The sequence below is a fragment of the Dendrobates tinctorius genome, unplaced genomic scaffold (genome assembly GCF_039654945.1).
Source record: "Dendrobates tinctorius isolate UK_male_01 unplaced genomic scaffold, ASM3965494v1 ptg000039l, whole genome shotgun sequence".
Lineage (NCBI taxonomy): Eukaryota > Metazoa > Chordata > Amphibia > Anura > Dendrobatidae > Dendrobates > Dendrobates tinctorius.
The window spans coordinates 7,498,705-7,526,094 of record NW_027361707.1 but is presented as its reverse complement, the minus strand read 5'-3'; the positions used below and the strand labels follow the sequence as shown (position 1 = coordinate 7,526,094).

The 27,390-nt window shown below is 47.4% G+C and overlaps 1 protein-coding gene across 1 annotated transcript in view; it reads right to left on the bottom strand.

Annotated features, from left to right (window-relative positions):
- NAT8L (N-acetyltransferase 8 like) overlaps window positions 1-26,595 on the bottom strand; it is a 46,376-nt gene extending 19,781 nt beyond the window's left edge. Inside the window, exons 1-2 of the mRNA XM_073574449.1 lie at window positions 26,095-26,595; window positions 12,527-12,691 (exon numbers count right to left, since the gene is read on the bottom strand). Of these exons, the coding sequence (XP_073430550.1) occupies window positions 12,527-12,691; window positions 26,095-26,467 (538 nt within the window). The 5' untranslated portion in view covers window positions 26,468-26,595. The remainder of the gene's footprint in view (window positions 1-12,526; window positions 12,692-26,094) is intronic.
- Window positions 26,596-27,390: the final 795 nt, after the last annotated feature.

Sequence of the window (27,390 nt, the reverse complement as noted above, 5' to 3'; positions counted from 1 at the left end):
TACTATTGCTTTATTTGGTTGGTGAATGCGGGCTCATTGTGCCACTCGGGCAATTTGGACAATATCAGATCCAGTTGTTTTGTTTTTTTTTGACTACTAGCTTATCTCGTTCCCAGTACTTTGTGGGGCATAATGAAATCCCATTTCCTTGCTCAGCCTGCAATGTGGGCCCCAGCCTTGACCAGCTGTAATCGTCTGTGGACTCTCAGATATTCACATAGTGGCTCCCAGATATTTTGTTTCTCATGTCGGCCATAGACATGAGATCATAATTTCTAGATTTCCCTGATGTTCTCAAGTGACTAGATATATAATGGTGGGGAGGATAAATGGTAATCAGGTACTACTCATCTCTTAGAGAAAGAAAGAATCTAAGAATTGGACCTAGACAAAGAACCTACCTGTTCGCATTGCATTAGCCATCTACATTTGTCATGTTCTTTGGGTAAAGGTCCCGGAATACATGGCAAGTATGTCCATTGAGCTCTATTTACCTGACAGTGGATTCAAGAGTGCCCTTTTGGCCTTGGTTGGGTTGGTATATGATTTTTAGGTGCCCACTTCTTTACTTTATCCCAGTTATGCCCACTAGTCCACTGTTGTTTTGGGGACAGTTTGAGTTTCCCAAGGAATACCGATGGTTGACGACATGGTCGTGTAATAAAACCAGGTCTTCATAGTCTTAAATTGGCTGTATACTCGGGGCATCCCTTTGTTATCTGCCCTATAAGAACATATGGATGTCATCGAGGACCCACCTCTACTTGTCTGGAGTGGAGAGCGGCTCTTGAAATGTAGCATGACCGATGGTCACCCACAGCTCGTCTAAGATTAGAGTTCAGCAAAAAGATTTGCAAGGCTCTGAGCCAATGGACATATCACTAGTCTGTGGCACGCAGACCAGATCCCTGTGGTGTCAACTGTGCCTCTTCTGATTAGTAGATGTGGCACCATGGTCAAGATGCAATGATGATATTGCACTGGAGATACCATCAGGAAGAAGAGTCTCGCGGGCCTCTGGTCTGGTGGCCACCGACTACTGATGTGGCTGTTGGGCAAGGGTCTTGCAAATCTTTATGTTGAACTCTACCCAAGAGGAGCCCTTTGGAGAAACCCTTTAAGATCAACTTTCCAAGTAAGGCTTCTGGAAAAAGGGGAAAACTCCCAGAAGAATAGGCAACTATCCTGGGTGCTACCAAAACCCCAATATTATAAATACAGGACCCTCTGTAATATGGATGGTGGTAAAAACAAATACAAGTTTTATTATAAAAATGTATTTAACAACTAAAAATGTCAAAAATTAGACTTGTGATGGAAGTCACAGATGAGATCCAAAGATGTGGGAGTCGGAAAGTGACACCAACATGAGAGGTGATTATTGAGATCCTCACACTTCAAGAATTTTGCTCCCTCTTCAGCTTGCATGTATTAAAATAAACTCATTAGGGTAGCACTCAGGAGTAACGTGCACTCCTAAAATATCACATTTACAACCCAATTCACTCGTCTTCTGCAGAAACAGATGAATGTCTTCCAGGCATCACTGAGATGAGGACGCGCGTGCTGGATGAGCAGTACCAATGGGCGGCTGAGTCAGGAGACACTACGACACACATTCTCCCTGACATCGCGAGAGGTCGTTTGGTTACTGAATATAGACGACCCTTTTTAGGATCTGTTTATAAAGGACAAAGAGTGAGTTACGTCACCCAGTATTAGCAATGGACACCAAAGCGTCCACTGATTGCAGCAAGTGTCTTTTATGGAGATATCCACTGGGAAAAATTGACGATGGACAGGAGATACCGGTCTGCTGTCCCCCAACTCCATAGTCCAAATGAGTAAGTCTGGGGCTACCAGGCGTTGGCCACGACTATCAAGATGGAGAAAGTCAGACCCAGTTGGATATTTTACGATTTTCTTGGCATGGTCTAGCTCCAACCTTAGTTAGACAGATATTTGGAGAGAGCAAGATGGGCAAATACCTTGTTGCGGTTTATCTGCGTGGAAGGAGTAGGGTTCTTCATGTATGGTCTGGGGCCAAATACATATCCGGGGGGCCGAGTGTCCCACTGTACAAGGAAAATCAATCAAATGGCTGCAGCGGTTTTTTTCCCTCACCGGACAGTCCATTTAATAAGGGATATATTGATAAGCTGAACTTGTGTTCAATATTCCTGCAGCACCCCCTCAGGGGGAATTAAGCATTCCATGTCTCCCATTTAAATTAATGGTTGTCTGTGTTATACGAGAGAAAGAGAGAGCGATAGAGAGAGATGCTCTTTGCAGCCAGTCTCGACTCCAATAACTGAGAGTCCACTTATTCTTTAAACTCAAGTATAATATATGACAACTTTTAATCGGAAGGGATCTGAAATCAGAACAAATCTCTGGTGTCTATGGACATTTCCAATATACTGTTTTGTCCCAAGCTGTGCCCGTTTGTTTCCAAGCATTACTTTTACTTTAGGGAGAGGATAGGATGTAGTCATGTAATACCACTTTTCGCCACCAGTGGCCTCTACTGTTGGAATATTTGGCCAGATTGATTCCCTCCTTATAATGCAGCCGATCGACAAGAGAAAAGTACCGATCGACAGCGATGAGCTGATCATATTTTTATTATTATATTTGCAAGTTGGGGCAGGTTTCTTTGTTTGTGAAAATTTTTATTTTGTACAGTGCAGGTCACAAAGTACAAACGAAAAACTGAGTTTGAAACGCATTGCTTTTCCCCTCCCCGCCTTCACCCATTTCTTCACGACAAGGATGTATTTTTTAAAAAATCTATTTTTCAAATAAACGCAGTGGTTTTACCTTGGGCTGGACTTTCCTCTTGGTTTCTACAAACGAAAAGGCCGGACGAGGGTTCTGCAAAACTTTTTGTTCTGCTCTATTGACTAGGATATGCCATCAATTTATGATCGTTCTGGGACCCCGAAGCGTTTCTGGCAGTCAGTGCTGGGGCCCTTTCATTCTCAGGATCGGTGAGGATTAGGGATGAGCAGACCCGTGGAAGTCCGAATCGACCGAACATTAGTCCAAAGTTCGGTGAGTTCGGGTTCCGGAACCTGAACCGAAACCTCAAAGAAATAAATTGGGACCCGAACTTTGGATCTGAAAAATCTCTCTCCTCCCCGAACTGTAAAACGACTTCCAGGAGAAGTCTATGTTCGGGGTTCAGCACTGGACACTAGGTCACTTTACAGTTCAGGTTCGCTCATCTCTAGTAAGGGTCTCCAAAGTCTGACCCTGGTCACAAATTGAAGGCATATTCTACTTTAAGAGATGGGAATACCCCTTTAAAATGATACCTAGTGGTCCCCTACCATTGTTATAACCGTATTCACTCCAATACCCCTTTAGATAGTTTGCCTAACTTTAAATGGTTTTGTACCAACTTGACAACCCCTTTAATTAAAGCAGCTATTAGGGCTGGCGGAACGCACCAAATTATAAAGTAGTAGTAGGTGCGTTCGCAGCTGGGGTCCACCGTGCAGAGGTGGTACACTGCTGCTAGACAATGGCGGAAGAATAGAGCAGCATGCAAACAGTCACACGTGGGTTACGTCACCCAACGTGAACAGGAGCGGACTCTGTTAATTCACAGAGCCGCACAACCGCTGAACGTGGATGCCGGAGCCTGTTGAGCTCACAGAGCCCAGCCAAAGAGCGCACAGCAAACGGCCACAGAACTCTACCCCAAGGACATGGGGTTAGAGTCCCTCTAGGCCACTGAGCGCGCAGCGTCGCTGCCACGAGTGCCGCTATAGACGCTGGCTATGGAGTGTGGAGCATTTGCACTGAGGCGTGCTGAGTCACTGGCAAGAACCAATGCCTGACTCAGACTCTGACCTACCTACGCCTAAGCCTGGGCGCTAGCAGGCTAGGCTGCACAACACATGCGTACCAAGGGTATAGGTTTCATAATGAGTCAGTCACCAGAGACATTCATACGTGCATACAACACTCACTCCTTATAGTCTGAAAATAAAGTCTCTCCTAGCGCATGGCCGAGCGGCCATGCGAACCTTTTATAGCCGCGGGCGTCCGGGACCTTCCAGGCTTCTCGGATGGACCAATCCGAACAGGAGCAGGACCTGAGCACGTGACCTTCAATCTCCAATGGGAGATCACTCCACGGGCATGCTCAGTGGCCCGACATGGGGACTTAGTCCCTGGAGAATCTCGCTGCTGAGCAGCATGCATTGCCATAGCTGTGCCAGAGGTGGCAGCAGCAAGCAAACCCACAGAGCTGGTCTGGGCAGAGCGCCTGGACTGACAAGTTTGCTAAGCAACCTCCCCTGAGGCTGGAGCGGAATGGGAGACCGCCAGAAGCAAGGCTCGGGATTCCCATTGTGCAGCGACAGGAACCTGACGCCTAACAGCAGCTCCTTTACTGACTGTCTGGGAAGTTGGCACTCAAACTTTTCCTATAGAAAAACATGGTACCCCATGAAATCAATATGCCCCCTTTTCCAGAAAGATCCTGGCACAGTATAACTCTCTATTCAGGTTAATATTGGCAGCGCTGTGGTTCCAGGGTTAAAACCAACTAACGACAGCACGGACTTTGTACATTCTCCTTGTGATTATCTGGATTTGCTCTGGTAAGATTTTCTTTGTACAACGCGCCAAAATATATTGGTGCTATATCGGCAATGGCATACAAACAGAAGGGTCCAAAGTGGGGGGGCCCTCTATGACGTCCGAATCAGCCATATAGTCACCGGTCGGCCAACTCTTCCATTATCTGCTGCCAAGTTCTGAATAAGGTCAATAGTTTTGTGCCTTTTTCTGCACCTTAAAACCATTACAAGAAATAAAGACTCCCAGGGCCCGAACATTACAATCTGGGGTGCCGGCCGTGAGCACCCTCTTTCCTACTACTCTTTAAGCCACGGGACGGAAGTAGAATTATGCAATGTAGACGGAAATGTTTTAGTCGCTCGTGATGATGACACAGGTGAATTTGAAGAAACCCAGATACACATTACATCTTAATGTAACAATGCTAAGACAATGATAAATGCGCTGAAGAAATGGGATCTGTTACTAGATCCGCTATCTTCATGTACACCACAGAGAAGATCTAATGGAGACAGAAGTGATAAGAGGACTCCTCTGTGGCTCCTATTACAGTTTTGCCAACACTTTACATCCCTCAATCTCAAATTCAATACATTTTCAACGACATGCTGCAATTCCCATTTCAACCACTGGGGGTGCCCACATATAGACCCTTAAAGCAGAAACATCTCCTGGCATAGTATTAAAAAAAATCATGATTTTTTTTTTCTTTAAAGCTGGTCATCTAGTACTACTCATCTCAGGATATATTGAGCCAAGGCAAAAAGTATATAAAGAGACACCTGTATATTGTATATATGCTAATGATGTTACCTTTAAACTTAGAGCTTATAATACTTGGAAATTCGTCTACTATACCAGCAGAGGAGAGTTGGCTTATAAAGAATAGCACAGACCCCCACAGAAATTATTGGTCACCGATGGCGATTATGGATTTTAACTATCAAATGTGGTGGACCCCTGTGTCATGAAGTTAGCTGGAAGCAGCACCCACCTTGTCTATTAGCAGAGAAATTTTCTGTTAAAGGGGACAGCCGAGACTTAAAAAATAAAAAAAGTCATGTAGTCGCTAACAGAGGCAACTACCTGTCTGTTGTACCCGGCGCCGGTCATTGACCGCTCCTGCCAGAGATTCAGCTGTTCCCTGTCAGAGCAGCAGTGACAGGGCGGGACTACTGGTGTCATGCTGATTGACACCTGGCTTCCCCAATTGGCCGGCAGAGAGATGGCTGTCAATCAGCATGACACCAGTAGTCCCTCCCTATCAACAGGAAGAAAAACTCTGTTGACGTGATGTCAGGGGAAGTCAGAGACCGCTCTGTGCCTGCAGAGAACGGTGCCAGGCACAACAAGCAGGTAGCAACTACGTGCCTGTTAGCACTTAGGCACATTTTTTTATCTTTTTTTAAAGTACCGGATATCCCCTTTAATATTCTATCAGGTTCCACAGGTGCACATGAGGGCAGACAGTCTCCATATAGAGGAGGCAGGGATGGTTTGTTACAACCTATGTCTTATTGGTTGTTGAATACAGTACATGGACTTCATTGGGAGCTGTATACATATGCACCAGGGGCCCAGAAAAGAGCTATAGTTGCTGGGTCTTACCATACTCATCCCGTGCTAGACGTCATCACAGGAGGACAAGCTATGAGGACTATTAGATAGTAGTTCACTGGTGACTAGATTTTACATTATTGTGTGTAAGGTGAACAATCCCTTTAAATATAGGACCTATCCCTTGTCATAAATATGTAGGGTTTTTTTACCTGCTGTGAGGCTGTGTGCCCACGTTGCGTTTTTTTAAGCATTTCCGCAGTGTTTGTGCCGGCTCAGACGCTGCAGAAACGCTTAAAAGAAGCTTCACACTAAATTGCATGCGTTTTTGGCATTTTGCGCCAATGCATGTGTTTTTAAACGCTCAGGAATCGCTTAGCGGCTAAAAACGCAGCATGCTCATTAATTTCCGCATTGCTGAGCGTTTTTAGCCTTTTCCAATGTTCCCAGAAAACGCGCGGAAAAAAAGCGTCAAAAACACGCAAGAAACGCGCAGAAATAAAACGCGCGTTTTCTGGGAAGGGGATCAGTTTCCTGAGCGTTTAAAAACGCTAACGTGGGCACATAGCCTAAATGCCACTGTTCTCCTGAATCCGATGTTGTTTTTCTTTTGTTCCTGCGCCTCTCCGTTCCTGAGATATGACCCCCTCTTGCCTGTATATAAATCTAGTCATTTTAGACAAGTGGGCGTCATCCTCAATTCATCTCTGTGGGTGTGTTCTACGAGGCTCTGCCCAGTTGGCTAACTAGATTAGATTTATATACAGGGAAGATGGGGCCATAACTCGGGAACGGAGAGGTGCAGAAACAAAAGAAAAACCGCGCCGGATTCAGGCGAACAGCGGCATTTACACCAGGAAAATAAATAAATACATCTGTATGGCAAGTTACAGGGACTCTTTAAGAACACAGTTCATTTTCTGCTTCATTTCCCCAGTATTCATTACCTGTAAACACTATTACACTTTCTATTTCTGAGTAACTAAATTTTCTGAGATTTTTTTTTTTTTAGTAAAATATTACAGAAACCTTGTATGACCCCATCATACACCAAAGGCTCTCATTTTATGGAGGGGTGTGTGCTGACCTTACAGGGTAACAGAAGAGGTAGTCACGATGAGAAGATTATCTGTGTCACGGTAACAGTGGGCGATCAAGTAATGAAACCACTTTACATCTATATTTCTATAGGTTTCCATTGATTACAACTGACGGATCATCTCTCCACTGGGGAAACAAGCTGTGTCCTATCTTCTCTGACTTTTCCAATTAAAGACCTCTGCAACATACGTGCGGCTATTTCTACTTAGGATATAAGGTGCTGATTATCTGTGGAAGCAAAGATCAAATAAGTAAAAAAAAAAATCCACCCTGTCCGATTATGGTTTAATAGTTGGGAGATATCACAGTCAATAGATTATTGGCAGACCCCATCAAGGCTCATGTCTAAAGACCCTTATAAATATTAGATGAAAGTTGGCCGAACCTTTCGGTCAGGAAACAGAAGGATCGGCCAGTTGGAACTGTAATGCCGACGCATAAGAAGTATTTGGCATGGACTTTATCCTCTCTCCCCATGAAAACACTTGAACACTTGTCAAGTGTAGGGAGGAGTCGGGAGAGAGCAGGTTTTTTAGACTACTTCCTGTTGTTTCAGGAAACAACACATGTACATTAACAGCAATGAACAGACCCCCTACTCCATAAATTGCATTGAAGCATCTAATGAGCATGTGCAAATATCATTGTACATGGAACATAATTTGCACAAAATTGAAAGATTACTAGTTTTGATTTTTTTTTTTTAATAAAGATCGTGATGTATATAAAAAAAAAAAATTGCCAACTTTTTTTTTTTTTTTTTTTAAATATATGTAACACAAAAATCTGATTATACAACAGGTCATTTTCTGAGGATAGTTTTACTTTAACGAAAAATGCTGTTCTGTTGTAGAGAAATCCATTTTAGAAGAGAAATGCAAATGAGGCTGAAAGTGCTCTGGGTGGGCCAGAGCACTGGACGGGACAAGGCACTTCTACTGCTTCTGCCTAACTCCACCCTCCTCTGGGTGACTGACAAGTTGCAGCAGTGCTAACCAACTGACAATCACCTAGTGGAGGTGACTGATGGGTGTTACCGCTGCACATATGTCATTGGAGGTAGAAAGAGTTGATTCTGTTTATGTCCAATGTTAAAAGAGAGCAGCGCTATGTAATAAAGTGCAACTAAACCCCTGGCTTCACATTAATAACAAAGGTAAATAAAGACGTGTAGAATTTCCCAGACCTTGACAAGTCCTAAAATATGTCACTTGGTATTTACATGTTCTGCATCCGTGAGCAATGCTTTCACTTATCAGCCCGACTGCACCGAGAAGGCGCCGGGTACGGCAAAACGTCAGCTAGTAGGCGCAATACAACGTCTGATACTTAGCTAGAAGGACAGACAAATTCTGACATTTTCTATTTTGTTTCTTATCTGGAAATTTGTAGATGGATCAATAGACACAAAAATAAGAAATAGTGGGAGAAATAAATATGGAGGTAGGTAGAGTGATGATAGATATCAATACTTATTACCGTATATACTCGTGTATAAGCCGAGATTTTCAGCCCATTCTTTGGGGCTGAGAGTCCACCCTCTCGGCTTAAACACGAGTCATATACCGGGGGGGGAAATCGGTGGGGGAGGGGGGTGTCAGATCATACTCACCCTTCTCTGCAGCTTCCCTGCTTGTTCCATGTTGTCCGCGCTGCTCTCTTACTGCTTCAGCGTCAAATGGTACCCGCTCATTAAATATGCGCATATTTAGTGAGCGGTACCACGTGACCGCTGAAGCAGGAAGAGAGCAGCGCCGACAACATGGAACAAGCAGGGGAGCTGCAGAGACAAGCGCCAGAACCGGGTGAGTATGAAGGGGCGGAGGCATATTCACCTGTCCCTGCGTCCTCTGCAGTGACATTCAGGTCAGAGGGCGCGATCGTGCCCTCTGCCTGCACAGTCACTGCAGAGCCCGCAACGCTGATGAGCAGGGGGCAGCGACGGAGGTGAGTATACAGTTTTTTTTTTGTAACGGAGGCAGCAGCAGCAATATGATGGGGCCACACACTGTGCAGCATTATCTGGGGCCACACACTGTGCAGCATTATCTGGGGCCACTCACTGTGCAGCATTATCTGGGGCCACTCACTGTGCAGCATTATCTGGCGCCACTCACTGTGCAGCATTATCTGGGGCCACTCACTGTGCAGCATTATCTGGGGCCACTCACTGTGCAGCATTATCTGGGGCCACTCACTGTGCAGCATTATCTGGGGCCACTCACTGTGCAGCATTATCTGGGGCCACTCACTGTGCAGCATTATCTGGGGCCACTCACTGTGCAGCATTATCTGGGGCCACTCACTGTGCAGCATTATCTGGGGCCACTCACTGTACACCCTCGGCTTATACGCGAGTCATAAGTTTTCCCAGTTTTTTGTGACAAAATTGGGGGGGTCGGCTTATACACGAGTATATACGGTGTTAGTAGTAATAATAGTATTTTAACAATTATATCAGCAATATATATATATATATATAGTAAAGTAATAGGTTATATATTATTCTAATAAACTTTATGATAGGTGATAGATATAGGACAGACAGGTAGATAAATTTGAAGGCAGACAAATTAAACAGATAAATCTGAAAGATAGCTATAGTGATATAAATTCCTCCGGCAGCAGTTTATCTCCTTGGTGAACTGCCTGAAATGTTTTCTCCCAGACATCATCTGTTGGGGACACTCAGGACCCCCAAACCCATCATTAGGTAGTCGGTGTGTCCAGATGATAATATAAGGTGTATGAGAGCCTTATGCTCTATTATGTAACATCAAGAAGTAAAGAATTATATCATGGCAAATGACAAACCCAACATTCCATCTACCTATTATCTATCTATCTATCTATCTATCTATCATCTATCACCACTTCTATGATCCTATGAGAAGATCCTTATTCTGATCAGATTTCCTGTGACCAGTTTTCGGTTCCTCCATCACTGAGTGCCCTCTCGGGTGCTGAGATTACCCTGTAGCAATATATATTGACATCATCCTTAATACATGGATATACACGGTGGACAATTTATATGGATACACCTGGGTGGGCCATTTATATGGATACACCCAAATAAAATGGGAATGGTTGGTGATATCATCTTCCTGTTTGTGGCACATTAGTATATGGGGGGGGGGAAACCTTTCACGATGGGTGGTGACCATGGCGGCCATTTTGAAGTCGGACATTTTGGATCCATCTTTATAAATGGCCCCGCAGGTGTATCCTTATAAATGGCCCACCCTGTATTTGTAGGACACATACAGTGGGGCAAAAAAGTATTTAGTCAGTCAGCAATAGTGCAAGTTCCACCGCTTAAAAAGATGAGAGGCGTCTGTAATTTACATCATAGGTAGACCTCAACTATGGGAGACAAACTGAGAAAAAAAAAATCCAGAAAATCACATTGTCTGTTTTTTTTTCATTTTATTTGCATATTATGGTGGAAAATAAGTATTTGGTCAGAAACAAAATTTCATCTCAATACTTTGTGATATATCCTTTGTTGGCAATGACAGAGGTCAAACGTTTTCTGTAAGTCTTCACAAGGTTGCCACACACTGTTGTTGGTATGTTGGCCCATTCCTCCATGCAGATCTCCTCTATAGCAGTGATGTTTTTGGCTTTTCGCTTGGCAACACGGACTTTCAACTCCCTCCAAAGGTTTTCTATAGGGTTGAGATCTGGAGACTGGCTAGGCCACTCCAGGACCTTGAAATGCTTCTTACGAAGCCACTCCTTCGTTGCCCTGACGGTGTGCTTTGGATCATTGTCATGTTGAAAGACCCAGCCACGTTTCATATTCAATGCCCTTGCTGATGGAAGGAGGTTTGCACTCAAAATCTCACGATACATGGCCCCATTCATTCTTTCATGTACCCGGATCAGTCGTCCTGGCCCCTTTGCAGAGAAACAGCCCCAAAGCATGATGTTTCCACCACCATGCTTTACAGTAGGTATGGTGTTTGATGGATGCAACTCAGTATTCTTTTTCCTCCAAACACGACAAGTTGTGTTTCTACCAAACAGTTCCAGTTTGGTTTCATCAGACCATAGGACATTCTCCCAAAACTCCTCTGGATCATCCAAATGCTCTCTAGCAAACTTCAGACGGGCCCGGACATGTACAGGCTTAAGCAGTGGGACACGTCTGGCACTGCAGGATCTGAGTCCATGGTGGCGTAGTGTGTTACTTATGGTAGGCCTTGTTACAATGGTCCCAGCTCTCTGCAGTTCATTCACTAGGTCCCCCCGCGTGGTTCTGGGATTTTTGTTCACCGTTCTTGTGATCATACTGACCCCACGGGGTGGGATTTTGCGTGGAGCACCAGATCGAGGGAGATTATCAGTGGTATTGTATGTCTTCCTTTTTCTAATTATTGCTCCCACAGTTGATTTCTTCACTCCAAGCTGGTTGGCTATTGCAGATTCAGTCTTCCCAGCCTGGTGCAGGGCTACAATTTTGTTTCTGGTGTCCTTTGACAGCTCTTTGGTCTTCACCATAGTGGAGTTTGGAGTCAGACTGTTTGAGGGTGTGCACAGGTGTCTTTTTATACTGATAACAAGTTTAAACAGGTGCCATTACTACAGGTAATGAGTGGAGGAAAGAGGAGACTCTTAAAGAAGAAGTTACAGGTCTGTGAGAGCCAGAAATCTTGATTGCTTGTTTCTGACCAAATACTTATTTTCCACCATAATATGCAAATAAAATGAAAAAAAAACAGACAATGTGATTTTCTGGATTTTTTTTTCTCAGTTTGTCTCCCATAGTTGAGGTCTACCTATGATGTAAATTACAGACGCCTCTCATCTTTTTAAGTGGTGGAACTTGCACTATTGCTGACTGACTAAATACTTTTTTGCCCCACTGTACACTCGCACACATTTCAGAGATTTGTGGGATCCTCGCTGTACAGGTAAGAAGATCCCAGTTCTCCCAGTGACCACATCACACATACATCAACATTACCCATGAATAAGAGAAGCCATACCTACCTTGTCGGCTCCTCCACCCTCCAGGACACGTGGTCGCCAGCAGCTTTATCTTGCAGGTGGATATACACAGAATATAACCATACAATCATGGCCGCCTTCCTACCCTAGATAGAACAACATGCATGGAGATTCCTGGGCTCAGTTAAAGAAAAAAATGAGAAGCCGTCTTTGCCGTTTCTCAGCGTTGACTCGAAGCAAGAATAAGATGCCTGTCTTGGGGGCGATAGGGTCTCAGCGGAGAATGTTCCTTTATGGTAGGGGGGGGGATTATACTCACCTGGCTGTTTCATGTAATATTGTTCAATATCAGACATGTCCGTGTGGAGCGCACACTCCAGATGGTGGAGGATTATTTTCCTACTGTAGTAGTATCTCATGCCCAATAGAATGATGGGCATACAGGACGCCAGCACCAAGGAGTTGGTCACAACAAAGCATATTACTATGGAGATAAGGAAGAGAAATAAACGATACCTGTCAGAAAAGAGAATGTAGTGTTGATTTCGGAATAGAAAAATCCCAAACAACAAGAATCAGAGAGTACAGGTTACAGGACAAAAGGCAACAGACAAGAACAATGCAAGAACAAAAGAGCAAACATTTATACACATGATCGATGCACAGATGTATCAGTGCCAAGTTTGTCACTTCGCACCAATTATTGTGACTTAATCAACTTAGGAATCAATAATTCACCGTTAGAGTTAGTGACAAGTACAGCTCTGCTACATCACTAAGTCAGTGGATCCGAAGATACGTCACTGATTTACACGCTTCTTTCTGTTTCGATAGTTCGGTTATAACTACACGTGGCAACTAACCTCCGACTGGTTGGTATCAGTCTCAAACTATTTTTCAGTGCTCACATTTTTGGAAATATTCACAGAATTTCTGATGCAATTGGTCATAAACTGGAGATATGTGTTGGAAGATCCAGTCAGTTTTTGATGGCTCTTTTAGCAATCTAAAGCTTTCTATGTATACATGAGACAGGGGGTCCCAAAAATGAGTTTGACAGTTCCCCATTGGTGGAAGTCATAGGAAAGAAGGGTTGGGCAGAAAGACTGGGGTTGTTGAACTTCAATATTACAAACCTTTAATAGCAATAAATGTGGCTGCAGCTTCTCCACTTCTCCATCAGCGTTCATGCACACTAATCAGTGTTCATGCATGCTCAGCAGCTTGCATGCTCGCTCAGCAGCGAGCATGGAGGCTCATCGGTGCGCGTGCACCCTCATCAGCGCGCATGCATGCTCAACAGCTTGCACACTCACTCATCAGTTCACTCATTAGCACATGTGTTTGCTCAATCATCAGCACGCATGTACACTCGAGAGCGTATGCACCCTCATCATCGTGCATGCACGCTCAGAAGCTTGCATGCTCACTCATCACTGCACATGCTTATGGGAGAATGGTAAGAGGATTTTAAGGCCAGCTAGAGTCCATCATTACATTGTTTGCTGATCCCATCAAAATCATCTACATCTCCAGATAAATGTCTGACATTTATGGCCACCATAGGAAACAACATCATCATAGGCACAGTGCACCATTAGACTTTTAGGAATAACCCCAAATTCACGCAACCTCTTCATTACCCAGCTGGATATTGAAAAGAAAAAACAAAACAAAAAAAAAAAAAAAAAGACTGCTCAGTAGCCATGAACTTTTGACAACAGTCCTGCTTCACAAGTATGATTATTTGCAGGAAAAAGCGAGTCTCTACTCTCCGTGCCTCACATCTATGCTTCAAAATCGCAGAAGACAGTGCGGAGAGTTGTTGGAACCACTCCAGTAATCTAGATGAAGGAAACAAGTGCGGTTCTGCAAGAAAAAAAAAATCTTCCACAATAACACAAAAAACACCATCAAAATATATAGCACACACAAGAAAAAAAAAAACAAAAAAAAAAAAAAAAAACACGCGTTTTGATGTTCAGCCTTAGTTATGGTATAGTAGCTGAATGCCGAAACGCGCAGGTCAGAGGTTTACTTTTTTTTTTATTGTGTGAATCTAAAATGTTTAATATTTGAATTAAAAGTCATTTTGCATCATGGAAAGCTTTTTTTTTTTCTTACCAGGTCATAATTTTTTTCCTTTGATTATTTGTCACCCATATACAGTGTCAGGATAACAAGCGATGAAAGCCTGGTCCTTTGTGGTGTCCAATCCTCCACATTGGGCCTTAACAAAAAAATAATTTTCATTCGTACTGGGGGCAAATAGACCCCTAAAAATGACCAATTGTCAGCAGATACAGTCACAAACATCTGTTCCAGCTGAGAGTTCTCTCCTACCGTCCACGACTACTGGACCCACCACCACAATGACCGACCCTACGCCACTGAACCCTTCAAATCCCAAAGTTATTTTTAGTCCTTCCTTAAAACAAATTTACAGGATAAAAAAACAAAAAAAAACGAGCTTTTATCTCATTACATCTCAACTCTAAAGACGGCACTGAGCTGCAACACCGCACTCAACCTGTACACAAGTGTGGCGCTGTTTTTAAATCCTAGCAGCAATGACTTTCTAATCCTGTGCAACTTCAAGAATGTCCATCATGTCTGAATAAAGGCTCAGTATTATCAGTTTTTGCCAGATTTCTTGGTTAAAATTTATCGAAATGTCTCATAGTTGTGCAAGCATTTTCTAACTTGTGGCGTTTAGGCTCTGCCATCTTTTTGTAAAGTGAGTAGAGTTTAGCTGGGTGGATTCGTTGTGGAGTGCAACCGAAAAAATTCAACATAATTTACGCCACAAAAGAGGTGTAAATTCCAACAGAAACTTGCTCTAGTCGCTGGCTGTGGGTTTCTTGCAAATATCTAATTTGCTTTATACCGTTAAGGACTGACAGGTGAGCGCTCATTCCTGGAGAGTTCGCGGTGAGTGCTGCTGTCAGATGTCGCCGCTGTCACTTCGGCTTGTTAGAACAGACGACATAACAGATCTGTTGCATTATGTCTGACAGCTCCTGAACGCTTCTCTCACTGTCACAGGATTTTATGGAATCAGTTGTAATAACGTGCAGGAGGGATATATGTCACCACGGAGCAGGCAGACCAACAGTAAAAGGGGAGGTTTATTTACAGGGAGTAATACTGGTAAACATACAGTATAAGGGTGTGTGCACACGCTGCGGAATCCGCTGCGGATTAATCCGCACGGATTTTGCAAAAACCGCAGATAATCCGCAGGTCCAAAGACCTGCGGATTATCTGCGGTTTTGCCTGCGGTTTGGTCCTGCGGATTCACTATCTCCACAATGGTGGAGATAGGAACCCGCAGCGGTTTCCGCAGAAAGAATTGACATGCAATTCTTTCTGCAGATTCAAAACCGCAGCAAATCCGCGCGGTTTTTTCCGCAGCGTCGGCACAGCGTTTTTTGTTTTCCCATTCAAATGAATGGTACTGTACACCGCAGCTAAAACTGCTGCGTGTCCGCAGCGGCCAAAACCGCTGCGGAAACGCAGCGGAATCCGCAGCGTGTGCACACAGCCTAACAGAGAAAAAATGCTGTAAAAGGTTATATCAGAAACTGTAGAAGTAAAAGGGTTGCAAACAGAAGTTATTTTGTTATGGGGAAGAAACTTATCTGTTCTCGGAGATCTTGATTGCAGAGATCACTCTTCTCCAACGTAGGCACCGAGGCACAAGCTGTGCTTGATGTCCTCTGTCTCTGGAGTCCTGGGTATAATCCAGCTGTAGTGTGGGGGGGTTAAGGTGGGAGCCCAAGGGGTCTGCGGATGGCAGTATCCCCCTGTACTCAAGGTCCTTCTGTCATACTTGCCATGTCTGTCATGTCCACCATGTCTGTTTTGCCTCATGACCCCTGGAGCGGTGTGCACGCGCATCTCATGTCTGCTATCGTACATGTTCCCTAGAGCAGTGTGCACACTCGTCTCATGACTGTTGGGCTGCAAGATGCCTGTGTTTCTGCTCTGCCTTCTGTGATCATCTCTGCATGTCTGGAACCCCTGATCATGTGATCTTTCCTAGGTTCCAGCACTGTCTGGTTCGGCAATCATCTCTGCATGTCTGGAATCCCTGATCATGTGTCTGCTCTCTGTGATCCTGGAGGAACTGAACTGGAAGTTCTCCCCTGGTCCTGACCTGGAAGTGGAGGTGCTAATGCCCTATATCAGACCGCCCCTCCCTATGCTCAGGGCCTGAGTATTGTGTTGCTTCCCTGCATGGCTGCTTGGTCTGCTGGGTCACTCCCTCTATTCTGTGCCCTTGCACTCTGCCCTGTCGTGCGTCTCTGCACATGCTCCGTGCTCGTACTACGTCTCTTGTCCCATGCCTTGTCTAGTGTTTGTCCTTTGTGCCATGTTTTGTCTCTGCTCTGCCTTGTAGTCCTTCCTTGCTCTGATTCCGTTCTGTGCTTCAGTCTAGCTTCAGTTCCTTGTTCCGTACCTTGCCTTTGCTCTGCATTGTTCCTCCCTATGGTCTCTGTCTTTGCTTGCTCTGCCTCGCTCTCTCCTATGATGCTCTGTAGTGCTCCCTGGCACACGCACCATTCCTCCTCTCTTACTTTTGGTATGTCTAGTCCCAAGGCTCTGCCTTGGCCCGGCTCTGGGCTTCGGCCTACGCTCCGCTGCTAGCTCTGTTCTTGCTCTGACCTGATTCCGTGTTTCTGCCTATGCTTCCGTTCCTGGTTCCGTACTCTGCCTAAGCTCTGTCTTGTTTCTTGTCTTGCCTTGCTTTGTTGCTTCGTGTGCCCTTTGCATGCACCTGGCCTTCTTTGCCTCCTGTTTGTGCCTCAGCCATGCCCGCCCTAGCCGTGCCCGCCTGCTTGTGCCTCAGCCGTGCTCGTTGGTCAGTGACAGCTGTGTCGCCTGCCATGCCTCAGCCGGGTTCGCTGGAGTCTTGCCCGTCTGTTAGTGCCGCAGCCCGATCAGCTAGCTAGTGCCCCAGCCGTGCTCTGTGCTTCCTTGCACCTCACGCTGTTGCTGCACTGTGCTCTCTAAAGCACGCGCAGGCCCTCGCCTGCTTCTTGGCATACCTCCCCATACTTCTGTAAAGTACGCGCAGGCCTTGCCATGTATCCTGTCGTGCCCTCTTGCACGTACAGGTCCTAACCCTGTTCCTTATACCTGTCCCTGGCGTGTCCCTCTGCACGCGCAGGCCTCCGTCCTTGTACCTGTCCCTGGCGTGTCACTCTACACGCGCAGGCCTCCGTCCTTGTACCTGTCGTGTCCCTCTACATGCGCAGGCCTCCGTCCTTGTACCTGTCCCTCTACACGCGCAGGCCTCCGTCCTTGTACCTGTCCCTGGCATGCCCCTCGGCATGCGCAGGCCTCCGTCCTGTGAACCTGACGTGTCTCCTTGCACGCACCCTGCCTCGTCTCCTGGTTTGTCTGCCGGATTCCCGAAGCCTGCAGACCACTGCCAGAGGTCCGGAATCAGATGACTACATCCTGATGCCTGGATCCTGTCGGTCCTTGCCAGTCGTTCGGAGTCCGATGCCACGCACCTCTCTTGAACCCTGGCGTCTCTCCTCGCACGCACCCTGCCTTGTACTCTGGTGTGTCTCCCAGCACGCACCCTGCCTTGGATTCTGGCGTGTCTCCCAGCACGCACCTCGTCTTGGACTCTGGCGTGTCCTAGAACGCATCCTTTCTAGGAACCCTTGTGTGATCCCTAACACGTACCCTGCCCTGGACTCCGGTATGTTTTGTGCACGTGTTATGATTGGAACATTTGGCGTGCCCTTGCACGCATCTTGCCGTGTTTTGCCCTGCACCCGATTCCCTGTGTTTGCTTCTACCTGATTAAAGTGTGTAACCACGTTTGCTGAAGGAACTCTGACTTCGCCTTATGTTTGTTATCCTGTTGCCAGACACTCAATAGTGTCCCCAGAGCCGGCTGTCTGGTCCAGCCGCCGTGGTGGCTCACCCCCTTGGTCTTGCCCCTGACACTCCCTGTACAGGGGGTGGGTTCTCACTAGGTACGCTCGCCCTAGGTGGGTGGGTGCCACGGCCCAGAGGATCCACTCTAAAAAGGAAAAACGACTCAGCGTAAGCTGACACTCGTTACACCTTCCCTCTGCTGCGACAGCGGCGTTCTCACCAGGGTCAGCGGCTCTGCCTGGGACAGTCTGTCTTGGCAGGTCAGTGTCACGTTATGGTACTTCCCTTAGAATCGTAGAGTTGGAAGGGACCTCCTGGGCCATCTGGTCCAACCCCCTGCTCAAAGCAGGATTCGCTAAATCATCCCAGACAGATGTCTGTCCAGCCTCTGTTTGAAGACTTCCATTGAAGGAGAACTCGCCACCTCCTGTGACAGCCTGTTTCACTCATTGATCACTCTGTCAAATAGTTTTTTCTAATATCTAGTCTGTGTCTCCTCTCATTCAGTTTCATCCCATTGCTTTTAGTCTTTCCTTGTGCAAATGAGAATAAAGATGATCCTTCTACAATGTGACAGCCCTTGAGATATTTGTGGACAGCTATTAAGTCTCCTCTCAGTCTTCTCTTCTGCAAGCTAAACATTCCCAAATCCTGCAACCTTTCCTCATAAGACAGGGTTTGCAGACCGGTCACCATTCTGGTCGCTCTTTTCTGAACTTGCTCCAGTTTGTTGATGTCTTTTTTAAAATGTGGTGCCCAAAACTGGACACAGTATTCCAGATGAGGTCTGACCAAAGAGGAGTAGAGGGCAATAATGACTTCACGTGATCTAGACTGTATGCTTCTGTTAATACATCCTAGAACTGCATTTGCCTTTTTTGCTGCTGCATCACACTGTTGACTCATATTCAGTCTGTGATCTATTAGTATACCCAAGTCTTTTTCACATGTGCTGTCACTTAGCCCTATTCCTCCCATTCTGTATATGCTTTTTTCATTTTTATTGCCCAGATGAAGTACTTTGCATATTTCCCTGTTAAAAGCCATTCTGTTAGTTGCTGCCCACTGCTCCAATTTATTTATATCTTTATGAATCCTCTCTCTTCTCTAGTATTTGCTATCCCTCCTAGCTTTGTGTCACCAGCAAATTTAATCAGTTTACCCTCAATTCCTTCATCTAAATCGTTGATAAAGATGTTGAACAATACAGGGCCCAGGACAGAGCCCTGTGGTACCCCACTTGAGACATTCTTCCAACTGGATGTGCAGCCATTTATGACCACTCTTTGGGTCCGATCACTAAGCCAGTTATGAATCCACCTAACAGTTGCCTTGTCCATTCCCAGTCATTTTTTCAATAAGGATTGTGTGAGATAGTTTGTCAAATGCTTTGCTGAATGCTTTGGTCACAGGGAAGCATCTCAGGGTAAGACAGGGTCTCTTTGCAGGGGAGCGTCTTGTCAAGATATGCGGTCTGTCTGTGGGGCAGGGTCTCCTCAAGGAGGGGAGTCAACAGCCTTCCTGGTGGTGCAGTGACAGGCCTCACGTACTCACTGCCCACCGCCTGTGTCCACTGTCTCTCAGTCTCCAGCCGCTCCACCCATCTGCTCTCTGCTCCTGTTTCAGCGTCCTCCTCCTTCTCCTCTCTGCGCTGCTCTGCTGAAAGGGCGCGCAGTTCTCCCGCTCCCAGTCCTGACCTCTTCCTGGTTACCGTCCAGCCCCCTAAAGCATCCCCCGAGGAATCTAACGCCCTGCTTGATGGTTCCAGCCATGGAGCCAGGAAGGCAACTCTCCCTTGACTCCTACGGTGCTTCACCCCCTTACACAGTCTAAGGAGTTTTTGAAAAACATCCAGCATGCCATCTCCACTGCAGACACAGATGGGGTCCGCACTATATCCTGCTCCCTAAAATCATAGGCTATAATTTTTTGGATGGGTAAGATTTAGGGATGGACACATCATTGGTGAAACTTGGGCAGCTGCACACAGACGCAAGAGGTAAAGGGGCCTCTTTCTACCTCTAAACAGGTAGAATTGTGCATTATGAGGAGCTATTCGGCTGCAAGGGGCCCATATATTGTTCTTGCACAGGGACCCTCTTCTGTCTGTGCCCGCCAGTAGTAGGATTATGTGCCCAGCTACATAACCTGCTTGTCAGCTCCTCAGTGTCTCTCTTTCCTGCTGTTGAATCTCCATCCACCTATCCTGACTGACAGCTCCTCACTGTCCCTCCTCTATGCTGCTGAATCTCCACCTACATATTCTGACTGACAGCTCCTCGATGTCCCTCTTCCCTACTGTTGAATCTCTTTCCACATATCCTGACTGACAGCTCCTTAATGTCCCTCCTCCCTGCTACTGAATCTCCATCCACATATCCTGAATGACAGTTCCTCAATGTCCCTCCTCTCTGCTACTGAATCTCTGTCCACATATCTAGATTGATAGCTCCTCACTGTCTCTCCTCCATGCTACTGAATCTCCGTCCACATATCCTGACTGACAGCTCCTCACTGTCTCTCCTCCATGCTACTGAATCTCCGTCCACATATCCTGACTGACAGCTCCTCACTGTCTCTCCTCCATGCTACTGAATCTCCGTCCACATATCCTGACTGACAGCTCCTGACGGTCTCTCCTCCCTGCTGCTGAATCTCCATCCACATATCCTGACTAACAGCTCCTCACTGTCCCTCTTCACTGCTGCTGAAACTCTGCAAACATCCTGATTGACAGCTCCTCACTGTCTCTCCTCCCTGCTGCTGTATCTCTGTCCACATATCTTAACTGAAAAGCTCCTCAGTGTCCCTCTTTCCTGCCACTGTTGGGATCTCACTTTGCTCACATTTTGTTCCCCAATGTGAATGTAAACTCCATCGATAGTATAACGCAGGTATCAGGTTTTCCTGCGCTTTTGGTGTAAAAACCTCAGGAAGTTGCATCATGTTTTTTTTATTTTATGCACTAAACTTTATCAGCATACACAAGAGACAAAATGTACCTAATAAAAAAAGCAGCAAAAATACAGCAATAAACGCAGCAAAACCTGTTTTTTTCTAAGCAGCTTCTTTACTGCCAAGAGAGCAGGTTTTTCCTGCAGAAAAAAAGCAACGTGTGAACATAGCCTTAGACTGTCATAGCAGACTCACTGATGGATTCTCTGTTAACTCATTCTGCATCCAGCATTCTATTGTAACACAGAGGCTACTCAAGGCAAGCGGTGCATGTAATGCAATGTGAATTGATTACTATCCTCCCCTACAGCTCTCTCGGGTGCCCAGCGCCAATCTTTTCTGCTTCCGTGAGACGTTAACGCTTCGCAGACTGTCAGGAAGTCTCTTTTACAATATTAGCCTATAAAGCGTCAGAACGAGGCCCCATAGACTTACATGGTAAAAGACTTCTGGCTCACGCATAGAGAGAGCTGGAGAGTCGCAATTGATGTGGAGAGGAGAAGAACGGTCCTGGACACCGGGGCAGTGAGGATATTAGTCCCCTCACACTGCATTACATGCACATACACATATTTTCACCTCTTCCATGTGCAGTTAGTTGGTGAAAATCGGACTGAACTAAAATATTATTCAATTGGCTGAGTGTCATCTGATTCCTGGAGGCACATCGGGGCATGAGGCATCATATTTTTCCCCTAGGAGCATCACTTCGATAATACGGCAAAGAATCAGAGGCGTAACACGGGCTGAGTGCAGCCAGCTGGCGACATTTTACAGATACAAAATACGGTTGAAAAAAAAAAGCCAATTCTCCATCAACTTCATCCATGGATTTCTCTATGCAATAGGGCTAATCCACACGTGGTTACCTGACGTGGTTTCTGGCTGGCAGGATAATAAGTGGATTTCTCACTAAAACAATTCCCCAAAATGTGGACAGTTTTCATACTGATTTTGGCACAGAAAATGCACGATAAAAACTCAGTGTGAGCATCCCATAACTCCACCAACTCTGCTGTAAACCTTTATGGCAGGAGTAATCCCAGGATGAAGGGGGGAGGAATGTAACGTGGTGAAAACTGAAATGTCAGCGGCTTCGATCAATATCACTCAATAGGTAAAGACAGTAACTGAAGCAAATAAAGGATCCATTCATTACAGCAAGGAGGGATAATGTCCCTGGTCAAGGGAGAGATGGAAAATCTAGCCGTCATCAATACTGTAACATCGCCATACGAATCAGATCAGATACATATATTGTGTAAGTTACAGCTGCACCCATCAAAGCGACATTTCTCTCCAGCACAGATAAGGCAGTCCTATGCAAACTCCCAACACATGGTGGCCTGTTATATCCGTATGTGTCTTACTGATGGAATTGCACGTGTTGTATCTGTGCAGATGCAAAGGAGACCATTACTCTAAATCTGCATTGTACTAGAGTACTAGGGTGGGAGACGGGGCCAGGCCGTCGTCTCATTGGCCTACATTCCTTTCTGTGTCTAGGTAACTGTTTCACAAGAGGGGCTTGAAGACGAGACCCTTCTTGCTGTTCACACTGTTTCCTACATTGGCAGTAAACCGACCTGCTAACCTGGCAGCCTGTGGGTTCTCTTTTTTGCATGCAGCAGCTGTCTAAGACCCACTGCAATGCCCGAACCGCAAGATGTCTCTGGTGCAGATGCACACTGCAGATCTTACTAATGCAATTTCCTTTTCTCCCAGAGGCCACAAATGCCGGATGCCCAGCAGTTGCAGCAATAAATGATCTGCAGCATGGTACGCTGTATGCAATGAAGTCACCATGCCAGCCAGAAACTTCCAGGGCGCACCCCTTCCTCCCCGACCACCTCCTATCTATCTGCAATTCTTCTGGAATTCTGCAAAACTTCTCCAGCATCATCATATAGGACTATAAGTACCAGGCACACATGATTGATCAAGGCTGGCTCCAAATGACACAGAATGGACTCGGAAACCCCTCCTGGCCATTAGGAGTGGGATCATAGGAGCTGTATCCTAATCACTGCAGCCTGGGGACATGCAAAGAGTGGCCATTCTATGCAGTGCTGCATGCGACTAATAACCGGTCTGATGTAGCAGATCTGTACATGTTCTAATAGTGGAAGTGTCCATATTCATGCAAAAGTTCCCAACATACAAACTGTGCTTAAATACTCTGCACCATTAGAAAGCACAACCTGCTCCAGGGTCTCACATTAATGCACCAGCAGGTGTAGCGCTCCTCTGATGAACCATAACGATCCAGTGGTTCTACTGAACCATAATGATCGCAGAAGGAAAACTTTCCAAATGACCCTATGGGACGCCTCATCCGTTGCAGCAGTCTACACTGGATAGAACTGGTTTTTATCCACTCCCCCTCTAAAAGACGTATTGAGAGCATTTATACTGCACAGTGTATGGGTCATAATAAAATATATAAATATACACAGCAGCCAACACTGTCTCATCCAGCGTAGTACAAGCTGCCATGTCAGCATCTGAGTTTACCATCTGTCATACTCTGCTTCTATTCAAAAGTTACACATTGAGGACCCAGATCAATGGGCATCATGTATACAGACAAGTGACAGCAGCTCTCAGCCTGCCAGTGCCAGTGGGCAGTAGGTGACACCAGCTCTCAGCCTGCCTCTGACAGTGGGCAGCAGGTGACAGCAGCTCTCAGCCTGCCTCTGACAGTGGGCAGCAGCTCTCAACCTGCCTCTGACAGCGGGCAGCAGGTGACAGCAGCTCTCAGCCTGCCTCTGACAGCGGGCAGCAGCTCTCAGCCTGCCTGTGACAGCGGGCAGCAGGTGACAGCAGCTTTCACCCTGCCTGTGACAATGGGCAGCAAGTAAGAGCAGCTCTCAGCCTGCCTGTGACAGTGGGCAGCAGGTGACAGCAGCTCTCACCCTGCCTGTGACAGTGGGAAGCAGGTGACAGCAGCTCTCACCCTGCCTGTGACAGTGGGCAGCAGGTAAGAGCAGCTCTCAGCCTGCCTGTGACAGAGGGCCGCAGGTGAGAACAGCTCTCAGCCTGCCTGTGACAGAGGGCAGCATGTGACAGCAGCTTTCACCCTGCCTGTGACAGTGGGCAGCAGGTAAGAGCAGCTCTCAGCCTGCCTGTGACAGTGGGCAGCAGGTGACAGCAGCTCTCACCCTGCCTGTGACAGTGGGCAGCAGGTGACAGCAGCTCTCAGCCTGCCTGTGACAGCGGGCAGCAGGTAAGAGCAGCTCTCACCCTGCCTGTGACAGAGGGCAGCAGGTGACAGCAGCTCTTAGGCTGCCTGTGACAGAGGGCAGTAGGTGACAGCAGCTCTCAGCCTGCCTGTGACAGTGGGCAGCAGGTGACAACAGCTCTCAGTCTGCCTGTTACAGAGGGCAGCATGTGACAGCAGCTCTCACCCTGCCTGTGACAGAGGGCAGCATGTGACAGCAGCTCTTAGCCTGCCTGTGACAGTGGGTAGCAGGTGACAGCAGCTCTCAGCCTGCCTCTGACAGCGGGCAGCAGGTGACAGCAGCTCTCAGCCTGCCTCTGACAGCGGGCAGCAGGTGACAGCAGCTCTCAGCCTGCCTCTGACAGCGGGCAGCAAGTGACAGCAGCTCTCAGCCTGCCTCTGACAGCGGGCAGCAGGTGACAGCAGCTCTCAGCCTGCCTATGACAGAGGGCAGCAGGTGACAGCAGCTCTCAGCCTGCCTCTGACAGCGGGCAGCAGGTGACAGCAGCTCTCAGCCTGCCTCTAACAGCGGGCAGCAGGTGACAGCAGCTCTCAGCCTGCCTCTGACAGCGGGCAGCAGGTGACAGCAGCTCTCAGCCTGCCTCTGACAGCGAGCAGCAGGTGACAGCAGCTCTCAGCCTGCCTCTGACAGCGGGCAGCAGGTGACAGCAGCTCTCAGCCTGCCTGTGACAGTGGGCAGCAGGTGACAGCAGCTCTCAGCCTGCCTCTGACAGCGGGCAGCAGGTGACAGCAGCTCTCAGCCTGCCTCTGACAGCGGGCAGCAGGTGACAGCAGCTCTCAGCCTGCCTCTGACAGCGGGCAGCAGGTGACAGCAGCTCTCAGCCTGCCTATGACAGCGGGCAGCAGGTGACAGCAGCTCTCAGCCTGCCTCTGACAGAGGGCAGCAGGTGACAGCAGCTCTCAGCCTGCCTCTGACAGCGGGCAGCAGGTGACAGCAGCTCTCAGCCTGCCTCTGACAGCGGGCAGCAGGTGACAGCAGCTCTCAGCCTGCCTCTGACAGTGGGCAGCAGGTGACAGCAGTTCTCAGCCTGCCTCTGACAGAGGGCAGCAGGTGACAGCAGCTCTCAGCCTGCCTCTGACAGCGGGCAGCAGGTGACAGCAGCTCTCAGCCTGCCTCTGACAGCGGGCAGCAGGTGACAGCAGCTCTCAGCCTGCCTCTGACAGCGGGCAGCAGGTGACAGCAGCTCTCAGCCTGCCTCTGACAGCGGGCAGCAGGTGACAGCAGCTCTCAGCCTGCCTCTGACAGCGGGCAGCAGGTGACAGCAGCTCTCAGCCTGCCTCTGACAGCGGGCAGCAGGTGACAGCAGCTCTCAGCCTGCCTCTGACAGTGGGCAGCAGGTGACAACAGCTCTCAGCCTGCCTCTGACAGCGGGCAGCAGGTGACAGCAGCTCTCAGCCTGCCTCTGACAGCGGGCAGCAGGTGACAGCAGCTCTCAGCCTGCCTCTGACAGCGGGCAGCAGGTGACAGCAGCTCTCAGCCTGCCTCTGACAGCGGGCAGCAGGTGACAGCAGCTCTCAGCCTGCCTCTGACAGCGGGCAGCAGGTGACAGCAGCTCTCAGCCTGCCTCTGACAGTGGGCAGCAGGTGACAACAGCTCTCAGTCTGCCTATACCAGGAATCACAGCCATATAACAATGTATCAGTTCTATGTAAAACAATAAATAGAAGAAGTATCCCAAGTTCTCAGCCCCTGCAGTGTCACATCCCCTGTGCCAGGACTGGAGGCCTGCACTGCAGTGATCATGGGGGGCACTGATAGAAGTATCGCAGCAGTAATAAGACCCCCTACTTACATGTGAGCAGGGCATAGATGCACTGGAGCAGCGGCTGGTGTTTTAACCCTCTAAATGCTGAGCTGGGAATCCTCTCCTTAATCCCTTCATAAAATATTCTCCTTGCAGTTTCCTGATCTGAGGGTTGAAATTCCCGAATATAAAGCTGTTGCTGCTCCTTGGTGCCCTCATCACCAGCTGCACCCCCCGTGCTGCCACTAGGGGTGGTCGTGGGGGGCGCCAGAGGAGCGGTGCTGCTGGCTGCACTGGCCACCGGGGTCCACACTGGAGACGGGGAGACGAGCAGAGGGTCTTTCTGGGGTCCGGCCATGGAGCTGTGATCATCTGCCAGGATTCCTGTCTCACACACCATTTTTGGAGGAGTAAAATGCATGCAAATGGCCAGAGGAGAAAAAAAGGGGTCTGCAGAGAGAGTGAGGGGCGCAGGATGGAGGAGGATGCTGTGGCTGGAGCAGGAGGGAATGTGCTCTGCTCCTTACACCGGTACTTATACTGCTGCAAAGCCGGCACTGTCTGCAGCACGGCGCCTCCAGGGTCCTAGCGCCGGCCGATCCCCTCCATGTGATCCCACCTGGGTGGGGTACCAGAATAATCTCCCCCCCTTATACAGGGTCCTGGGTAGGTTCACATCGGTCAGAGTTTCATCCTGAAAAGTGGGAAAAATTTTTTTCATTTTTTTTTTCTCGCACCCAAATAACTTATTGGGCACGTCACATCCGATTTTGGAGGAAAATCCGACATTCTGCCATTTTTATTTTTTTTCGTATTTTCAGTCAAAAAATCGGATTGCACTCGAACCAAAAAGATTGTTTTTTTCACCCGCTGAATCTGCGTTGAGAGCAGATCTCAGCACGAGATTCCTCCGAAAATCTGATCAGACTCGTCCGCTCAAGTCTACGGGTGCGAGAAAAAGGTCGGAGCCACAGTGGGATAATTACGGACACATTGCAATTCACCGGTAACTGCAGAAGGTTAATGACGGACTGTGCACGGAGGAAAAAATCCTCCAACTTTTCTGGATGAAACTCCGAGAGAGATTTTATATGTTGTGTAAACCTGGCTCGGTCAGTGACAGCGAGCGTCCATCGGTCCCGGTCAATATCATTGGGCCAAGATTGATTGATTTTTTTTTTGACAGACCGAAGATATGGTTGTGTGCGCTAATCTTTAGGGTATGTTCACACTGTGCGTTTTCCTGCATTTTTTTATTCAAATTTTCAGTTGCATTTTACAGTACCAGCAAAGCCTATGAGATTTCAGAAATCTCATGCACACACATTGTTATTTTTGTCATCT